Source organism: Aphelocoma coerulescens, chromosome 3 (assembly GCF_041296385.1).
Source record: "Aphelocoma coerulescens isolate FSJ_1873_10779 chromosome 3, UR_Acoe_1.0, whole genome shotgun sequence".
NCBI lineage: Eukaryota > Metazoa > Chordata > Aves > Passeriformes > Corvidae > Aphelocoma > Aphelocoma coerulescens.
Window position 1 is genome coordinate 13,632,115 of NC_091016.1, and position 18,712 is coordinate 13,650,826.

General features: G+C 41.7%; 1 protein-coding gene across 3 annotated transcripts in view; it reads left to right on the forward strand.

The window, feature by feature from the left end:
* Window positions 1-18,712, forward strand: part of VPS54 (VPS54 subunit of GARP complex) — a 46,661-nt gene that overhangs the window by 20,814 nt on the left and 7,135 nt on the right. For all 3 annotated transcript variants that reach the window (XM_069009093.1, XM_069009095.1, XM_069009096.1), the window contains 11 exons: window positions 1,541-1,667; window positions 2,716-2,823; window positions 5,085-5,140; window positions 6,589-6,685; window positions 7,151-7,488; window positions 9,355-9,484; window positions 9,922-10,103; window positions 10,792-10,904; window positions 12,221-12,284; window positions 14,268-14,373; window positions 17,740-17,827. In XM_069009093.1, coding sequence (XP_068865194.1) covers window positions 1,541-1,667; window positions 2,716-2,823; window positions 5,085-5,140; window positions 6,589-6,685; window positions 7,151-7,488; window positions 9,355-9,484; window positions 9,922-10,103; window positions 10,792-10,904; window positions 12,221-12,284; window positions 14,268-14,373; window positions 17,740-17,827 — 1,409 coding nt within the window. The remainder of the gene's footprint in view (window positions 1-1,540; window positions 1,668-2,715; window positions 2,824-5,084; window positions 5,141-6,588; window positions 6,686-7,150; window positions 7,489-9,354; window positions 9,485-9,921; window positions 10,104-10,791; window positions 10,905-12,220; window positions 12,285-14,267; window positions 14,374-17,739; window positions 17,828-18,712) is intronic.

Below are 18,712 nucleotides of genomic sequence, written 5' to 3' on the forward strand. Positions count from 1 at the left end.
TTTGTGTATTTTAACAGAAGTTTTACCCTGTGCTCATCATTTTACATTATAGGGTTGTCATACTCAGTATTTGTTGAAGGGATCTGATGTGTGAGTGATACCTGTTAAGAGATAATTACCAAGGTGTTTCACTGGAGTGTGAATTAAGGTTTGACTTGTTCCTGCATGTTCAGGTTGGATTTTTGTGGCTGCTAGGGACTAAAACCTTTTGGGCATAGTGGTGAGGGCAGGTGCTGGGAGCTGTTGTTGGATGTGTTCCCATAGCTGGGATTTGAGAAGACAGGTTTTGATGTGTTCCAGTGCCATTCAGCACAGGTACAGAAATAATGTACCAAGGAGCATCTTCATGCTTACCTCAGTAAGAGCCTTTGTGTTGTGGCTCTTAGTCCTACTGTCAGTTTTGCAACTCCAGTTATCACATTGCAAATAATAATCTCTAGTTCTGAAATGCCCGTGAAGCAACAGGCTTGGATTTTCTACAGGTTATTTTTGCTTAAATTAGATATTTGAAATATGCCTGCTTTGGATGAATTATTGAACAACAGTTGTCCCTGGTCATCTTGAAAGTAAAATAAATTAATTAATCTGCTCAACTCAGATCTAGCAAGATTCATTGACTTCAGCTCAGCGCTGGACGTGTGGATTTCTGCAGAGAGGAGTTACCAGGGGTTCACTAGCTATGACAGCAAAGGGTCCAGCTACACCAGCAGTGAATGAAAGCCATGTTCATCCTCCCCATTTTGTATCCAGGCTTATCTAAAATATCACAGCTCCTCTTAGTTCTCATTTGCAAAGTGTTTGTGTTTGTTTCTTTTTGGTAAAGAAAAAGCAGTCTGATTTTTACAGATATTTGTCCCCAGCTGTTAGTGGAAGTTGAAAACCCTGGGGTGTTTGACATCTCTGAAGTTCCCACTTTTAAGGAGTGGTTGACATTTCTGATGTGAGAAATTCCCTTGTGATTCTGTATGACAACAGTCTGCAAAACATGGTTTAAAATCTCCAATACGTGGGAAAAACATTTTTCATTTAGAGTAGCGTAAAAAATGGCAAATTTAGAAACTCTTCTGTGTTCTCTGAAAGCCATCCTGTCATGTAATGCTATTAATGCATCTCATGTGAATTTAATTTTGTGACCTCATCAAAAGCTCAAATGTTTGAATTAGAAGAACTCGTGGACTGATGATCTGGGGAACTTGACAAGCCAAAGAGTACTGACAAGCACTGAGTATTCTTAGTTCTGGTTCACCTCATTGGGCAGAGAGGTACTTGGCACCTTCCAAAAAGAAAAAACAAAAAGCCATACTTCCAAATTTTATCCTACATCAGTATTCAAGTCCATATGTTTTGGTGCAAGGTGGCAGTGCCTCTGAAAAATGCATGATTTCAGCTGCTCTGAGGAGTGAAAAATTGGAGCCTCCCATTAAGCCAGCGTTGATTGCATGGAAATTTCCTGCTGGGTGGTTATTTTCTTCAACTGTGAACTAATGATTCGTTTTCAGGTTGATTATTTAGCTCATATCTCAATGGCTGTTTTTCTCAGGCATCTTGGCTCACAGCTTTGTGAACTGGAAAAGCTGATAGATAAAATGATGATTGCAGAGTTTTCAACTTACGCTCGCAATGATTTAAATAGACCCCTAGAAGATGATTGCCAAATTCTAGAAGAGGTATGTCTGTTACTGAAATAAACTGTCTCATGAATATGTTTGCATCTTTAACATACTTAATTAACACCAACTAATTCACTCAGGTCCCTAGTAGCAACACCATAATTTCAGACTATTTATCTTCTCATCCACACCTCTCCCCGCCCCTTTATTTTTGTGCTTGATAAGATGAAATAATTCTAATTAAACTCAGGACTGCAATCCAGGCCCACTTTATTTTTTCAAAATAATCAGTTCTCTTTTCTCTGATTAAATGTATACTTCATGAACCTAAGCATGTAAGTGGAAAAGAACATGGTTTCTCATTGACTTGGTTGTAAAATTTCAGTTTTGCAATGTTTGTATTTGCATGTTGTTCTCATTCTGTCTCCCCATGCTTTTATGAGTGCTTATACCAGGCATATGGTTGCCCTGAATGCGTGCTTCATTCACAGTGTATATATAGATACATATTACTCATTCCTCTGAAGATTAAATATATGCATTCATAAATATATGAAGATTAAGCTATTGTGGTTGCTTTCTAGCCCAGAAAAGATTTTTCTGGATTTTGGCTGTAGGGCTCTTCAGTAATTGCTAGAGCCTATGAACTGTTCACCCTTGTTTAACCCATTTCATGAGATGTAGTGGTTGGCAGTAGCACTGCAATACTCCCATTTCTGCCCTGTGGTTTCTTGCCCTCTGTGCTGCAGCTTGCCAGCCTCTCACTTGGGCTGTGCTTAGCGTCAGTCTTGCTCAGGGTCAGGAAACTCAGTCATGGTTAGAACTATCCACAGGTCTAAGCACTTGTGAGTGAGCCCAATTGAGGAACTGGCAGGAAACGGGGGTGGGAGAAAGAGACTCAGCTGGTATTGCCACGGGGAACTTTTTTTGTATAGGCAAAGCTTGGCATTAGTCCAGAGGAACTGGATTGACCTAAATGCTGTTCATTGTGTGCTTGATACATGAACTTTCTTACTGCTGTGCAATTTCTTAAAATTGTTTCTTGTCTTCACCTTGATATTTTTCATGTGTGTGGTTTTTGGTTTTTTTTAATTTTTCTTGGTAGGAGAGACTTGTATCTCTAGTATTTGGACTCCTAAAACAAAGGAAGCTAAATTTTTATGAAATATATGGAGATGAAATGATTAATACTGCAAAGAATATAATTAAACAGGTAAGACAAACATTTCTAATGTATCTGACAAGCTTTCCTCTACCCCTTGCAAATTTAGTTGTTAAGAACAGCTCTGATGAAGTTTTTGGGTGGCTGATGGTCTCTCAGAGCAGCTGAGCTTGCAGACACCTAAGGGCTTCCTGAAGCACAGAGTTCTTTACAGAGAAGACCTTTTGGAAGGTGTAGGTAACATAAGCTCCCTGTTTTCTCTGTAAAATTGTTCTGAACTTTCATTTCTCTTAACAAATGGCTCTCCCAAACAGTAGAGTTGTGTCGTAACACTACATTTCATTAAAAACCCACAAAAAACACTCCAAAACCACACTAAAAACCTCTTCCCCCCAACGCTCTGTAAAACAAAACCCTTGAGTTCTTGATGTAAATACATAAAAGAGAATCAAAGAACTTGCCAGTTTAAACAAATGAATTCCCAGCAAATGGTACAGAAAATATTGCTTGCCTTAATGTTAGCACAGACCTAGCACAGGCACATGATAAGAGGTTGGAAAATATACTTGCCTTTTTCTGAGAGTGCAAGGTGAAGTAATGCAGAAGGTAGAAGTGCTCATCTTTAAAAAAACCCTTAAATTAAGCCCCAAATCCTTTTCTGTGTTGGTGTGGTGGTTTGCCATTTAGGGCAGTGTATCTTTCAAGCCAAAAAGCTTTATTGCTAAAACCAGAAAGCTTTATTGATAAAACCAGCTAAAACCAATAATTGAACGCAGTTTAGATTACTTCTTTGGGGGAAATACATTGGCTAATTTGGATAGTGACATGTTGGCTTTTGTTTGGTAACAGAGATTAGGTTGAACTTAAGAGTGTGTGTTTGGTACTTTCAGTTTTACTCGTCTTGTTTGTTTGCCTGCATATATGAAGAATATTGTGTAAGAACAGGGTTTTTTTCCCTAGAGATGGGTGATAATTTCAAGAGTTACACTCTGATGTGCTATGAACTCCCTCTGATGTCTCAAAGCCTGGGAGATAGGTGCTGGGTTGGGCATGTCCTGTCTCTTAGGACAGTCTGCAGTTCACAGCTGCATTGTGAACTGGGTTGGGAACCTAGTTTTAAAAAGTTTGCATTTTGTTTAATACTGTTATTTGAAGGTTTTTGTTTTAAGCCAGACTTGGCTGCTCCAATCCCTTTCACTTTGCAGCCCCATGGTTCTGTTGGTCTGGTTGTGCAGGATGGGGATAGGCCCATATTACTAGTAAATAAAAAAAAAAAAGGAATGAATGAATAACACCACGATAAAGCTGTTCATCTCCCTGGCAGTCTCCACTGTCTTTTCACTTGCCTCTATCAGCAGTCATAAGGAGACTTTTTTTTCCCTTTTAAATTCTTTGTTTGGTCATATAATAGACAGGTAGCACTCCCTATTTTTCTGCTCAGTCTCAAAATGCTTTTCCCATTCTGCTGGGAAAATTTAAGTTGGATTTTTCAGGCTTCCGCTCTGCTTAATAGTAGACAACATTTAATCAAATTCCAGTGTAAGTTTCTGTTAGTTAAGGAAAATAGGCAGGATTTGAGTATTTCTGTGTGGTTTGTGCAATGCTTTTGTGTGGTGGCCCATTGTCTCAGCTCTTAGGGGTACTTTTCCTTAATAAGGGAAACTGTTTTCTTGCTACACCTCAAGTGTGCTTCCTCTTCAAATGCATTGCTGGGCTGTTTTGGTCAGTGATTTTTAGTAGCTTTTTGTTGCCAGGTGGGTGTAAGAGCAGAGGTTTGTTAGCACTGAGCACACTGCATAGTTCAAGAACAAGGTTCTGTTCTTCAGAAGCTTTGGTGCTGACCACCATTATTCAAAACACAGGTAAAACGGATGTAGCTTGAGAAGCCAGCCCTCAGTCACCATTAGGATTGTACAAACTTGCTTAAAGGCAAGATGAGTTCACACTCTACTATTCATTTGTTCAGTTTATTGACTGGCATTTGGGAGAAAAGCCCTTTTTCAGTCTGAGCAGAGTTGATTTGTACCTTGGGCTTACAGGTAATGGGAAGAGAGCTCAGTGGAATGGCAGTAAAACAGTAGATGTGTTTGGAATGAACATTGATTGTACTGGCTGCTAAAGAAGCTGGCCAGTTTTGTATGCACCAGTTGCTTTGGGGGGGTTTCTTTTGGGGTTTTTTTGGTTGGTTTTTAGAGAAACAAGTTGTTAAGTGATACAAGTATGTCTTTCTTTTCTTATTTTACTTTTCCTTATTTAACTTGAGGATTAAGATCTTCTTTTGTTTTGTTTTTTTTCCCCTTAAAATTTGACAGTGTGTGGTTAATACGGTTTCGCAGATAGAAGAAATAGATACAGAAGTGGTTGTTAAGTAAGTATGCAGCCAGTTTGTTTTTTTTTTTTTTTTTGTGGTGGGTGGGGATAGTATGTTTTTTAGCATAGATAAATTTACTGTTCTAATTTTTGCTTGAATTGCCCTATTATTAAGGATTATGCTTCTCTTGCATCTTAAGACTGTTTTTGTCTGCCTCTGGGTGGGTATTGTGTTTTACTTCTCATTCAGATCCTAATGTTACCTTAAACTTACCTTTGAAATAAATACTAAAATTCTGTGAATCTCACTACATGAAGCATATACCTCTTGAATATATATCCACTTGAAGGCATTCCCTGTTGCCATAATCTGGGACTTGGTATTAAAACATGTCATTAGTTTAAATTCCTCCCCCATAATCAAGAACAGGAGCTATCCAGAGAGGAGACCAGACAACTTCAGCCCTAGAAATGGTCCATCAGGAATCTCACCAAGCTCAGCAAAGGCAAATGCCAGAGCAGAGATGGAGATGGAGCCAGGCTCCTCTCAGAGTTTGCACAGGGCTCAATGGGCACAATGTGGAAGATGAGAAATGCCAGTTGAATTTTAGGGAGAATCTGTTCCCCATAGAGCTGGTCAAACACTGGAACAGAAGCCCAGAGAAGCTGTGGAATCTGTGTTCTGGGACATGGTCAGGCTTTGACTGTGCAGGGCCCAGAGCAACCCAGTGTAGTTGGACCTGCCTTGAGCAGGGCTTGGCTCCAGGGGCCCCTGCCAGCTCCTGTTTTTTCTGTGGCTTTATGATTCACTTGACTCAGCAAAGTGTTACCCCAAGATAATAAAAATAGTCCAGCTGATAAAGCAAAGCGAGTTGCAGAACCTGCATGGGTTTCATACTCAGACTGGGAAACAACTGGGCACAGGGTCATTTTTAAACACTGGGTATTTGGTCACCATTCTCCAGTGTTTACTCTTCTGCTCTTGGGTCCTAATTCTGTATAAGAGAGTTTCATTTTTGTTCTGTCAATGACTTTTCTGCCCTTTTGCCACAAACAGGTGACTTTCATAGCAGAAGTGGTCTCATTGCAATGCTTTGCATATTAAGCCTTTAAATGGGCTTAATAACACAGCTTTGTAACACTTGGAAAGTATTTTCATGTAGTTTTTTTGTGGTTTGTGAAAATGTTATTAACCCCCTCCCTTGTTGATAACACATACTTATCCCAGGGAAAAGAACATTATGCCCAGGAAAAAACTAAAGGGTAAATCTGAAGCTTTCATTTTCTTATAGTATGATTTAATTCTGTATCCCTCCTTCCCCACTCCACTTACATTGTGTTGATTATGACTTGTTTAGGTGGTGTCTGTTGTTTGCCAGGTAAAAGTCTACACTGTTTTCCTTATATTTGCAATTCCATTTAAAGCACGTTTTTTCTCCTTTATGTGCCAGTAGGCATCATGGCCAGCAAACAGTTGCTGTTTGCTGAATACTGCTCTTTTTTCAGGCTTGCAGACCAGATGAGGATGATGAATTTTCCTCAGTGGTTTGATTTACTGAAGAATATTTTTTGTAAATTCACTATCTTCCTCAAGAGAATAAAGGTAAGACATTAATTTCCAAAGAACTTCACATAGTTCAGGCATGAAAGGGGGAATGAAGTTGCTTTTCCATTTAAGTCTTAAGTTGTTGGTTTTGCTTGTAGAGTTCAAACTTAGGATTGAAAAAAGGAGATATGAATATCAGCATCCAGGGCAAAAATGATCAGTGCTGGCAAAGAGAGAATACTTCTTGTTGCTCGATTACTTCTATTCTAAGCTGCTAGGGATTAGGACAGGACTTTTGCATGTGTTGGATTGCTCCAAATGAGGTTTCTTTCACCTATCAGAAACATCAGATACTGGTTGCCATCAGACAAATGGATCTGCCTCCAAATACTAATTACACAACAGAAAATAAAGCCAGAATTTAGTTTAATTCTGCAGGCAAAAGAAAATCTCCTTCTAGCATAAACTTGTGGCACTGGCTTTTGGGGTGTTTTTTGTAATAGAAGTTATATTTCATTTTAGGCAACGTTAAATACTATCCGTAGCGTGGTTTTCTTGGTTCTAGACAAGAACCAAAAAACCAGAGACCTGGAAGACACGTTACAGAAGAACTCTGCTAAGGAGAGCACGGTGGACACCGAGGTGGCCTACCTGACCCACGAGGGAATGTTCATCAGCGACGCCTTCGGCGACGGGGAGCTCCCAGCCGGAGCAGCCGACACGGCCTCCCAAAGGAACACCTCCCCCAACAGCGAGCCCTGCAGCAGTGACTCCGTCTCGGAGCCCGAGTGCGCCACCGACTCCTCGTCCAGCAAGGAGCACACGTCCTCTTCCATTACTCCAGGAGGAGTAGAGATGATGTGAGTGAACACCCTGCCTGCCTCCACCTGGCAGCGTGGCCAGAACAAGGGGTGTGGTGCAGGCGGTTGTTTCTGGTCACAGAGTACAAAAATGACTTTGGAAGAATGTGCTTTTTAGGTAGGTGAAGTGTAGTGGCTCTCCCCCTAGAGTCTGCCATCAGAGTCCACTGTTCCCAGCCTTTGTTTCATTTATTTGCCTTGCTTTCACCTGCATCTGTAGTGGTACAGGGACTGATTTGTGTCACTTCTTCCAGAAAAGAAGTTTTTAGTTTTTCTGGGGAGGCCACTTGTGTAGAGAGCAGGATAGATGTGAATCCGACAGATTGTTTGTCATGCCTTTAGCAGGCAGAAGCATTTCTGTTCCCTGTCCATGTTCCCTATGGTTATTTTTCCTGGGGTTTTATGTTTGTTTGTTTGTTTGTTTTAAGCTGGCTTCATGAAATACACCTTGATAAATTCTAGAGAAAAATCTCCTGTTTGTCATCAACCATTTGACTTGCATAAATAAATAAATCCATCTCAGTGCTTTGGTTACACAGGCAGTGCTGCCCTGAGGTGCTCCAGTCTCCACAGGTCTAACCTTCTGGCATCCTTTTATGCACCCGTTACTTGTGATAGCAAGTCAGAGCTATCTTTTGAAAAGAACTGGGCATAATGTGTGTGGGACTCAGGCATGAACCATTTCAAAAGCCATTAAGTCTGGATACAGAGTTGTATGAAGCAAAACTGAAATACCACGTGTTAACCCTGCTGAAAGATGGAAGACAGCAAGTGGCCTGCTCTTGCTGCTTGGTCCTTGAGTTTCTAAACTTACGTGTTGAAGCAGCTGTTAGTTTCAATAGGGACCTTCCCCCCCAAATCACAATGCTGGCTGAAGGAGATAGATTTAAAATAAATATGCTGTGCATAAAACGCAGGCCTTTGTATGTCTGAACATCTGTTGTGTGCTGGAGGAGAAATGAAATGTGGAGTCCAGGGTTATGTGGAGGAGCAGGGAAAGGGAAGGGGGTTTGATCCAAACTAGTCTGGAGCACTTTGCCAAGTTTGCTAAAAATATACCATCCAGCTAGAGTTTCTGAGGAGTAAAGTCGTTTCTGAGGCTGGTTGCATAACTTCATTCTAAAATGCACTTGCTTCATCGCTCTTCTGGTTTTGTTTGCACCTTTGCTCTGTGTTTGGAGCAGGGTAATAAAACTACACAGAGCAATGTTAGCTCAGTTGCTGCTCCATAGTGTCCCAAGTTCTCTCCTGTCACACTGTCAGTCCCTTGGGCTGGCCCAGAAGATTGTGATCTTCACTAATGGCGTGAACCATAAACGGCAGAACTGTGCTAAGTGCTGGCCTCAGAACAGTAGACAAGTCATACAAGGTTTTTTAAAAAGCACCAACTTAAGAGCCTGAAGTCTAAAGAGGTAATAGAATGACAGCCTGTAGATTAAGGCTGGGGAGAGTGCAGAGTATCTATTTTAGGCCTTACACTTGCATCGGAAGAAAAATGCTGTGTTTTATCTGTCATATGCTTGTGATGCTGAAGTGTTACAGGAGCTGGGTAAATTTTAGCTCAGTAAATGTTAATTATATTTATTGTATCCGTAAGGGTTATATCTTGTTTACTCTTAGACCATTAATAGCAATTAGAATGCGGATTCAGAAAAAAAGATAAGGATGTGCAATTATGCATTTCCTTGCTTCGGGGGCTGACAGGACATTGACAGCAGCTTAGAAGATCCCATCTGTATAAAGTGACTTTGGTGATTAGCTGACTGTCTGCATTTGACAGTTGCTGCAAGGCTCTTTCCTCCTGCATGCAAAAATACGGTTTTCTCTATGAACTGATGCTCAGCCAACTGGTTCTGCCATTTTTAGGATCAGCGATGACATGAAACTGACTGACCTGGAGCTGGTCAGGCTGGCAAACAATATCCAAGAGTTACTTTATAATGCCTCTGATATCTGCCACGATCGTTCAGTCAAGTTCCTCATGGCAAGAGCAAAGGTGAGGAGCTTGGGTCAGACTGCTGGTGGTGCCTGGTGCTTGGTGAGCATTTGCTTCCAGGCTACTGCTTTAATGGGGGTTCTGGAGCAGTGTCTGTGATGGGAGTACAGGATCTGTTCCTGCTGCCACTGGCTCTGAATGGTAATGCTCAGAGCACACTGGTGTTAACATACACCATTGTAAGGCAGTGTTGGTTTCTTCTGCCTATTTCTCTTTTTAATATTCTGACTTCCTGTCTTTGATGCTTCATGCAGAGAATGCATGTCTGTGTCCAGGTAGCTGCTTGCACTGCAGTCTACCCTGTGTGTCACATGTAGGGTTAAAGAATGTGCCTCTTAAAACTGCAGTAGCCCTCAGATATGGTGACTAGTTATTTCTGTATGTGTCTGAATTTTTGTGGTGTTGTGTCTCCTTACAATGGTTTTCTTTGCATGCAGGATGGCTTCCTAGAGAAGCTGAATTCCAATGAGTTTGTTACTCTTTCTCGCTTGATGGAAGGCTTTATCTTGGATACCGAGCAGATCTGTGGCAGGAAAAGCATGTCCTTGAGAGGAGCTCTTCAGAGTCAAGCCAATAGATTTGTGAATAGGTTTCATGAGGAGAGGAAGACAAAGCTAAGGTACCTCTGGGCAGACAATATTTGTGTTCTTCCATGAATAATTTTATGTATCGTATGCCAGCTGAACACAGTCTTTTGTTGCCTAGAACATTTGTAAGCTTGTTGTACTTTAAAGCAGGGGGGTGAAAAAACTGTATTAAGCCCCAATTAGCAATATTAGACTTCTACTGTTTTCATAAGTTGATTTCTTCAAACTGGATTTTTCTCCAGTTACCTAAATAAGGACAGCAACTGCTACAGAAGGTACACAAGACTAACGCTGAAGGGGCAGGGTTGCTCTGTTTCAGGAGTTTAAGAATAATTCACTTTCAACTGTTTCCTGAAAAAAAAAGCCAAAACCAAACCACTTGGAGGAACAGCCTTGCCAGTAACATCCATCAAGTCTGTTTGCTCTCATCCATCAAAAGCTGTTAAAATTCCAGTATTTGTACATTATTTCATTGGCAGTGATCTAATAAAGACCTTTATTGCCTTTATTGAATGAACAATTTGTGAGATCTCTAGACCAGCACAATGTTGTTCTGTTTTGCTGCTGACAATTGTTGGTCACCTCCTTCTGATGAAGATGACTGACATAACATTTTTGGCCACTGGCTTTTTAGAAATTGTTCTACAGCATTATAGGCAGGAGAATTGTCAAGACAAGGTATTTCTTTCTCAGCCTTCTCTCTTTTGTGTTTATAACCAGCCTGCTTTTGGACAACGAGCGCTGGAAGCAAGCTGAAGTTCCTGCTGAGTTCCAGGACCTCGTTGATTCAGTGTCAGATGGCAGAATTTCTCTCCCTGAAAAAAAACCAACAGGTGTGTGTCTTGCAGTCCTGCTGTGAAATGAATTTATTATCTGCAAATTCTGCTGTTGAATGTTGATGAACATATTCTGATGACACTCTGGATCTTTGTTTGCTCACTGTCCTCTGGGGGGATGAGAAGAAAGTTGATAGCTGTTTTTTTTTTTTTAATTGTATTTTTTTTTCTGTTACTAGTGTTGAAATGCCTTGTGCTGAAAGATTATCTGTTTGTATTTTGAAAACGCCCAGAAGTGTTAGCACAGGGAGGGAGCTGCCTTTTTATACAAATATTCCCAGTGTAGAGGCTTGCAGTCTGTGCACAAATTTGGTGTTTTCCCACAAGGTACTGCTGAGGAATTGCAAGGAACTGAGGAGCACGTGCATGTGCTCAGCCCTCCTTGTGTGAAATAAAGCCTGCATCCTTCCCACTGCTTCATCATTGCCGGTTCAGATGAGAGGCAGCATGCCATCTGGCTGCTCATGGAAGGGAAAGCTCATGTTCATTCAATGATTTACCTTGCCACAGAAACCTCATTTGACCTCAGAAAAGTCACTTTTTCCTCCTCCTGCCCGACTTCCCCGTGTGCACAGTGGGAATGCTTAATGTGTTCTTGCCTTGTGGGGATACTTGTCCAATATTGCAGTGATGGGGGGAGAAGGGGTGAATATCCAGAAGAGGAAGAAAACATGCAAAGAGGGGGAGAAAAATGGCAAGAGATTAGAAGGAAGAAAATACAGTGATGTCATGGTGGAGAAACCCTGACCTCCTAAAAGGAGCATAGCAAATACAGGGAGTGTATTAAAGCAATAATCACTCGAGTTACAGAACGTAACACCGAAATATGTTCATCAGCCATTGCTTGTAAAATAACCTCCTCCAGCCTCCTTCAAGCAGGTAATTTAGCATGCAAAACTGCATCAGTAAGAGCTTCTGTTATGAAGCCTGAGGAAAAAGTGATTTGCAGTTAAAATATTAATATACACAGCAAATCACTTGAGAATGTATAGTAGAAAACCTAGTGGCTTTTTTCTGCCTTTCTTCTATTTTCAACCTGTTGTATTAGGAGTTTTTAAGTCCATAATGACTGTGGGACTATGGGATTTTTTGATCTAAAATCATAGCAGATAATGAAGTAACTTTATGGGTCATAAAAATTATGATGAGTGATCAACTGTCTAATAAATACTGTAAAAGAGAGAAATGCCACAAAGACTGATTGTGGGTTTTTTCAAACCTTAGCAAGTGAACACTGCATTTTTATAAACAGCATTTTTTGCACTTGTTTTTAGTTCAACTCACTCCTTTTCCTGTCTTGCTAAAATGTCTAGCTACTGAAGAAAGAAAGCCAGCTGAATTCCTTATTGTTGAAGGACAAAAATATGCAACAGTTGGGTAAGATGCACTCTTTTCTCTTAGCAGTGGGTTAGTTGGCAAGAACTTTTGAGTAGAACTGTGATGAATGCTAACAGCTTTAGCAATCTTACTTAAAGATCCCTCTCCTTTCATAGACTAATTTCTCTTTGGTTCCCAGCAGTTATAAAAGTACCACAAACTCTTTGCTACATTAAAATGTAGAATTAAAATTTTTTCTCTGAATGGTTAGGCTGAAGTTTATAATTTTATTTGAATCCTTTTTTCCAATTATTTCATGAAAACACACAGCTGATAACACAGGTTTGTCTTCTGAGCCCAATGTTGCTTCTTGCAATCTTTGTTATCTCTGGCAAAAATTGTAGGCTCTTAGAATAGTTTGGGGTGAAAGAGACTTTTAAAGGTCATCTTGTACACACTGCCTGCAGTGAGCAGGGATGCCTTGCACTAGACCAGGCTGCTCAGAGCCCTGTCCAACTTGACCTTGAATGTTTCCAGGGCTGGGGCATCCACCACCTCTCTGGGCAGCCTGTACCAGTGTTCCACCATTCTCTTTGTAAAAAATTTCTTCCTTATGTCCAGTGTGAATCTACCCCTCCTTTACTTTAAAGCTGTTGCTCCTTATCCTATCACCAGCAAACTAAACAGTTTGTCCCTATCTTTCCCATAAGCCCTTTTAAGTACTGAAAGGCTGCAATAAGGTCTCCCCAGAGCCCTCTTCTCTCCAGGCTGGACAGCACCAAAATGCCTGAGTCCACTACTCAGAATGGTTGCTTATCTTATTCAAAATAAGATATGGGCCATCTCAGAAGCTGCATATGCTGTTTCTTGGTATCCTGGCTGCTTTGAATTGGAAAGTGGTTTCTTAAAGCTGGTTATATCAGAGACATTTTAAAATGTATGATACTCACTTATTTCTTTCATGTAAAAGCATGCTGTGTTTGCAGGGACTGTGAGGCTTAAGCATTAATTATGCATGAGAGTGGTTTTGGAGGGGGAGTACAGCCTGGAAGATCTCACTCCCCAGAGCTCTAACATCAGTTTGCACCAAACTTAAAAGGTGTGATGTACAGAATGTCTTGGACCAGCTGTCATTTTATGAGTTGCTTCATGGTGATGTGTCATTGTTCAATTGGAAACAGAATCTGATGGCTGAGAACTTCTGTGCCAGGCAGATGATATCACTGCTGAAGAGCATTTCAGGTCGAGCAAGAGCATTGCTCTAAAGGATAAATTTGCTTAATATATGATGTGTTTGATAATATACCTCTGCTCACTTGAAACTTGTTAAATTGAGCTCTGTGAAGCAATCATGAGCTTCACAGTGCAAATATTTGTTTCATTTCTACACACTTCTACATCCAGTTTCATTGCATCTAATCAAATAAAATGCATTCATCACAAATGCCTAGGGTTCACAAAACATTCTCCAGGTGTTTATTTTCAGCTGACTTGTCATCATCTTTCTGCACTCTACTGCCTAAAGGAAGAAAGAGATTAGCTTTTTTGAAATGTTAAAATATCTACTCTGAACATTTTATCTTGCGTCAATCTCCCTGCCTTCTGTGTATTTGAATCCAAAGGAGCATGCTTGCTCTGTGGGAAGCTGCCTTAATTCCATCCAGTAGCTCCCAAATTCTGCAGTGCCTGCTGACTTCAGGAGAAATTACAGGTGTTGAGCATTTTTGAATATTTGGTGCTGTTTCTTCACAGCTGCCTTCTCTGTTTGTGACTCCTTAGCATTTATTACATATTTTTTCAGAGATTTTCTCTCATATGAAGTACTTCTTCCACACACCACCCTGTGGAATGGGTATTGGTTGTAACTATCTCTGTGTAAATCTCCTTTATGTTTCACTTCTGCTCTACATCAGTTAGTGGATTTATTCAATGCTATAATCTCTAGCATTGGGTAGCTTTCTGTCAACATGACTGGCTTGTGTTTGATTTTTCAACATCTTTTGTGCACTGAGATGGCACATTTGGCTGTTTCCTCTCTTTCAGGACAGTATTGCTGCTAATAAGAATAATCCTGGAGTACTGCCAGTGTGTGGATAACATTCCCTCCATCACCACTGACATGCTGACCCGCCTGTCTGATTTACTGAAGGTATGGCTCCAAATGTGCCCCCTGTGCCAAGCAGGGGCAGGCAGGGTGCAGAGAACATGTCTTACTCTCCATAACACTCATGTGTTTTTGTGATTGCATATAACTAATACAAATTATCTAGAAATCATTGTGTTTGCTACTGTGCCACAAGGAAACCTTTCAAGCCAAAAGCATTAAAGATGTAATTTGTTGTGGGAATTAACTCTGGGAGGGCTATCTTTCCTCCTGTTCACCTGGAGTATTGGAAATCCCATCTAGTAGTATTGACATAGCTGCCTGTCCTTCAGGCTGGGTGTGGGATTAATGCTGCTGCAGAAAAAGCAATTTAATCCCAGATGCCAGAGAAATATTTATCTATATTGAGGAAGGAAACAAGTCCCTTGGTTTTTACAAATTAGTAGAGTCAGTAGAAGCATGAAAAATGGTATGGGATGAAGGTTCTGTTGTAAAGGTGATGAAACACCAGGACCTCTTTGTCATTTATTTCTCACTAGAGGAGAGGAAAGCTGGTAAAGCCCAGACCCTGCAAGGTAATAGAAGTAAACAATAATAAAAGGAGCACATTAATGCACCTTAAAACTGTCTATGTATCCACAGATACACATATATATGTATCTATATAGGCTCCAAAGCCTCACAGTTAATTTATGTCAAGGTTTTCACTTGTATCTTTGCCCACAAAGGTTGGATTGAATATGAGCGTAATCAATGAAAGACAAACAGATTCAGTCTCCACAAGGATATTTTACATAAGGTGGGGGGCAGGAGAGAGGAAACAAACCCTAGGAGATGGAGCTTTTTAAATATTTGTCCTGTTGGTAGTTCTTATTTGAAAAACCAGATGCAAGAGCGCTGCTCCCTGCAGTTGTCATTCAGATTAATCCACAAACCTTCCCTTTTAAAAGCACTATCCAAGGCAAATCAGTCTGTCTGGGCCTGCCCCTATTCAAATCTCTTCCAGCTGCTGGTTCCCTCAGGAATTGCAGCACCTTTTCACAGGTAGAATAGCCAGATTTGCATATCTTCCCTCTCCTTTGCATATACTTCCCTCTCCTTACTTTATCTCATGCTAGCTCTGTCATTTGTGGTTTGTTTCTTGGTATTCAAACATCATGTGCAGTTTAATTACTGTATTTCCTGTCTGTCAGCAAGGTGCCATCAATTGGAGAGATGTCAAGAACAGCTAGAAAAAACAAAAGCTCATTTATTACACTTCGAACAAAATAGAGCCACTCCAGGTGTCCTGGCAGGTCACTGCACTTTTTGTTTGACACCTGTCTGAGCCAGCAAACTTTGAGGGTAGCAAGAGCTAGACTTGATTGTGATGGAAAATGAAAAACATTCCCAGGTAATGAAATTCCAGGTAGTTCTGAGCTGTGGCTGCAGCCTGAGTGAAATGACATCTGTGTATGGGAGAAATCATGGAATCATTTAGATTGGAAAAGACCTGTAAGATCAATCAAGTCCAGTTGTTTACCCAACACTGCCAAGGCCACCACTAAACCATGTCCCCAGGGCCACATCTACACGTCTTTTGAATACCTCCAGGGATGGTGACTCCACCACTTTCGTGGGCAGCCTGTTCCAAACCTGGACAACCCTTTCAGTGAAGAGATTATCCCTACTATCCAAACTAAACCTCCCCTGGTGCAACTTGAGATCACTTCCTCTTGTCCTGTTGCTTGTGGAAGAAGAGAGTGACCCCCTACATGGCTACACCCTCCTGTCAGGGAGTTGTAGAGAGCAGGAGGGTCCCTCTGAGCCTCCTTTTCTCCAGGCTGCGTGCCCCTGGCTCCCTCAGCTGCTCCTCATCAGACTTGTGCTCCAGACCCTTCTCTGGGCACACTCCAGCGCCTCAGTGTTGCAAGGGGCCCAAACTGAGCACACGTGGCTGTAATTACTGGGGTTGTTTAGGCGGTGCAGACAAGAGAAGGCTCTTGGCCCTCCTGCTGGGTGCAGGAATGCTTTCCTCCCAGCAGGCACAAGGAGGAGGTGTTGCTCTTTGGCTGTTCCAAGCATTCTGCTCCCTCACTGTTCTGTCTGCGCCAGGCCATCTGGGAACATTCTCACGGAAGGCAGGGGACAGTATGTGTGTCCAGCACCCTTTACAGACCAAGTTTTTGATGGTCTGCCTCACAGTTAAACCTAACCTGAGCTAAATACCTGAGGAGCTTAGGCAGTGGGAGATACAGCTGCCTTTGGCTCACTGATTCTACTTTAAAGTCCATGCACAGGTGTAAGAAAAGGTCTTGCTTTTCTGGAGAACACGAAGTGAATGTGAGGCAGTTTCAGCCCCTGATCTCTGTCAGCAGTGTAGGTTATGCCTCTCTCAGCTCAGGGGCCACACGTAGCTCTGGTTCAGTTGTAGTGCGAGGTCTGGATTGCTTTTCTGGCCCTGGATGCACCATTCTGGCAACCCAGAGTTGGGGGGGGTGGTCCATGGTGGCTCTGTGGGCCTGCATTTTGTGACTGACACCAGGCAACAGAGAAATTATTTCCCCTTTTTCCCCAAGGAAGGTTGAAATTTTGGGCTTGTTTCTTGTATTATCATGAAGAAAGACCTATGAAGCAGAATTACGCCCCTGCCCTCAGAAAAGTGGTCTTTATGAGGGAAATCCTCCGTGTTGCAGGCAAAAGCTGCAGGGCAGTCTTGTCACAATTTCTTCTGAATCTTCAGGTGTATGAGAAAGGGTCAGCTCTCTGTAACTTTTGCCTCCCAATGTCAACAGAGTGTTCTGTTCAAATATGAGCCCTGGGACTTCTGCTCTCCATTCAGTGCAGGAACTGGGGATAACAGCAGTGGCTTTACTGCATCACCCAGGCCAGTCTGGAGTATCTGGTGTCTCAAGATGGGTGAGGAAGCAGAATTCCAGTGTAAGACAGAACATGCTGATAGCAGCTGTCTTAACTGCCCAGAGGCTTTGCTGGCCTATGTGCTTTTAATGGTAACTTCTTTTCTCCTGGAAGTAAGTTAGGAAAGTCTAAACATGAATTGTCCACTATGCCTGGAATTCTTACAGGACTGGCTTTTCATCTTCTGTGCATCATTTCTTAAATCCAGTATTTCATAATGTTGCAAACATAGATTCAGTCACCTCAGCAGGAGGGAGTTTCAGTGCTTTCAAGTTTCCTTTAATATCAGCAGTGGAGAAGGTCAAGAGCCTGAGCAAAAACTTGTCATCTTGAAATTTTCCACTCTGGTTTTCCATGTGGCTACTCTACTGAGGAAAACTAGTGAAACTCTGGAACTGGCCTTCATAATAACTTATTTAATCTTGCAAAATTCTTTTGATGATGTTTCTAAACTGTGGGGTTATGTAGTTGATAAAGAGTCAACATTCATTTTCACTGTCCTTTTTCTTACAGTATTTCAACTCTAGAAGTTGCCAATTAGTGCTTGGAGCCGGTGCATTACAAGTTGTTGGTTTGAAAACAATCACTACAAAAAACCTAGGTATGGATTTCTGTATTTTAAATTTTAAAGTGCCTGTTGAAAAACCCAAGTGCAGAAAAGCCCTAAATATCTGTGATAAGCTTTGTTTGAGTTCTGGGGCTGTGCATGGACACAGAGGGTGGTAAGACCTTGCCAAGTTACCTGTCTGGAGTGTAGTTTTAAACTTTCTCCTGAAATTAAGAGCCTTTGATTGATGGGTTTGAGCAGGTGTTTAAATTTACAGTTCCCATGTTTCAGGGTGAGAAACTGGTGAGACTACCAGTCTGCATTTCCCTTTTGGAAAGGGGAACAGCCTGATGAGAAAGGGCTGAGAGGCTCTGGGCCACAGCTGGGTCAGGCTTTTGCTGCAGAATGTTTGGCCACTGTGGTGACCACACTGGCACCATTGAGTGTCCTGCTGGTGGCAGGTTTGCTGGCAGCAGCAAACTCCTGTTGGAGTTGGGAGAAGCCTGTTTTTTTGGGATCCTGTTGACCGTGCAGCAGGAGCAGGTTCCAGGCAGGTCAGTGCTGGCAGGGCAGGGTGTTTTGTACTCCACTGCAGAAGAAACACTGCTGCCTTGAGAATGTGGTTGCTGAGGTTAAGTAGCTGATGAGTCAGGTCCTTTGAGATCTCCCCGATGTCTGCATGTGCTCAGGGCTCACAATGTCGAGTAAACACTCAAAGCCTCTTGTAAAATCAGTCCCATATCCCATCTTACCAAAGCTGGGTGTGAGTAGCCAGGTAACAGTCTGGCATCTTCACTGGGTGGGGGCTCCCAGGGAAACAAACATGTATCTATGTGCTTTTGCAATAGACAAAAGCTCACCATGGTAAGAAGCTGTGTCAGATCTATTATTTATGTCATACAGTCCATACAGAAATGACTCTTCCTGTGTAACAACTAC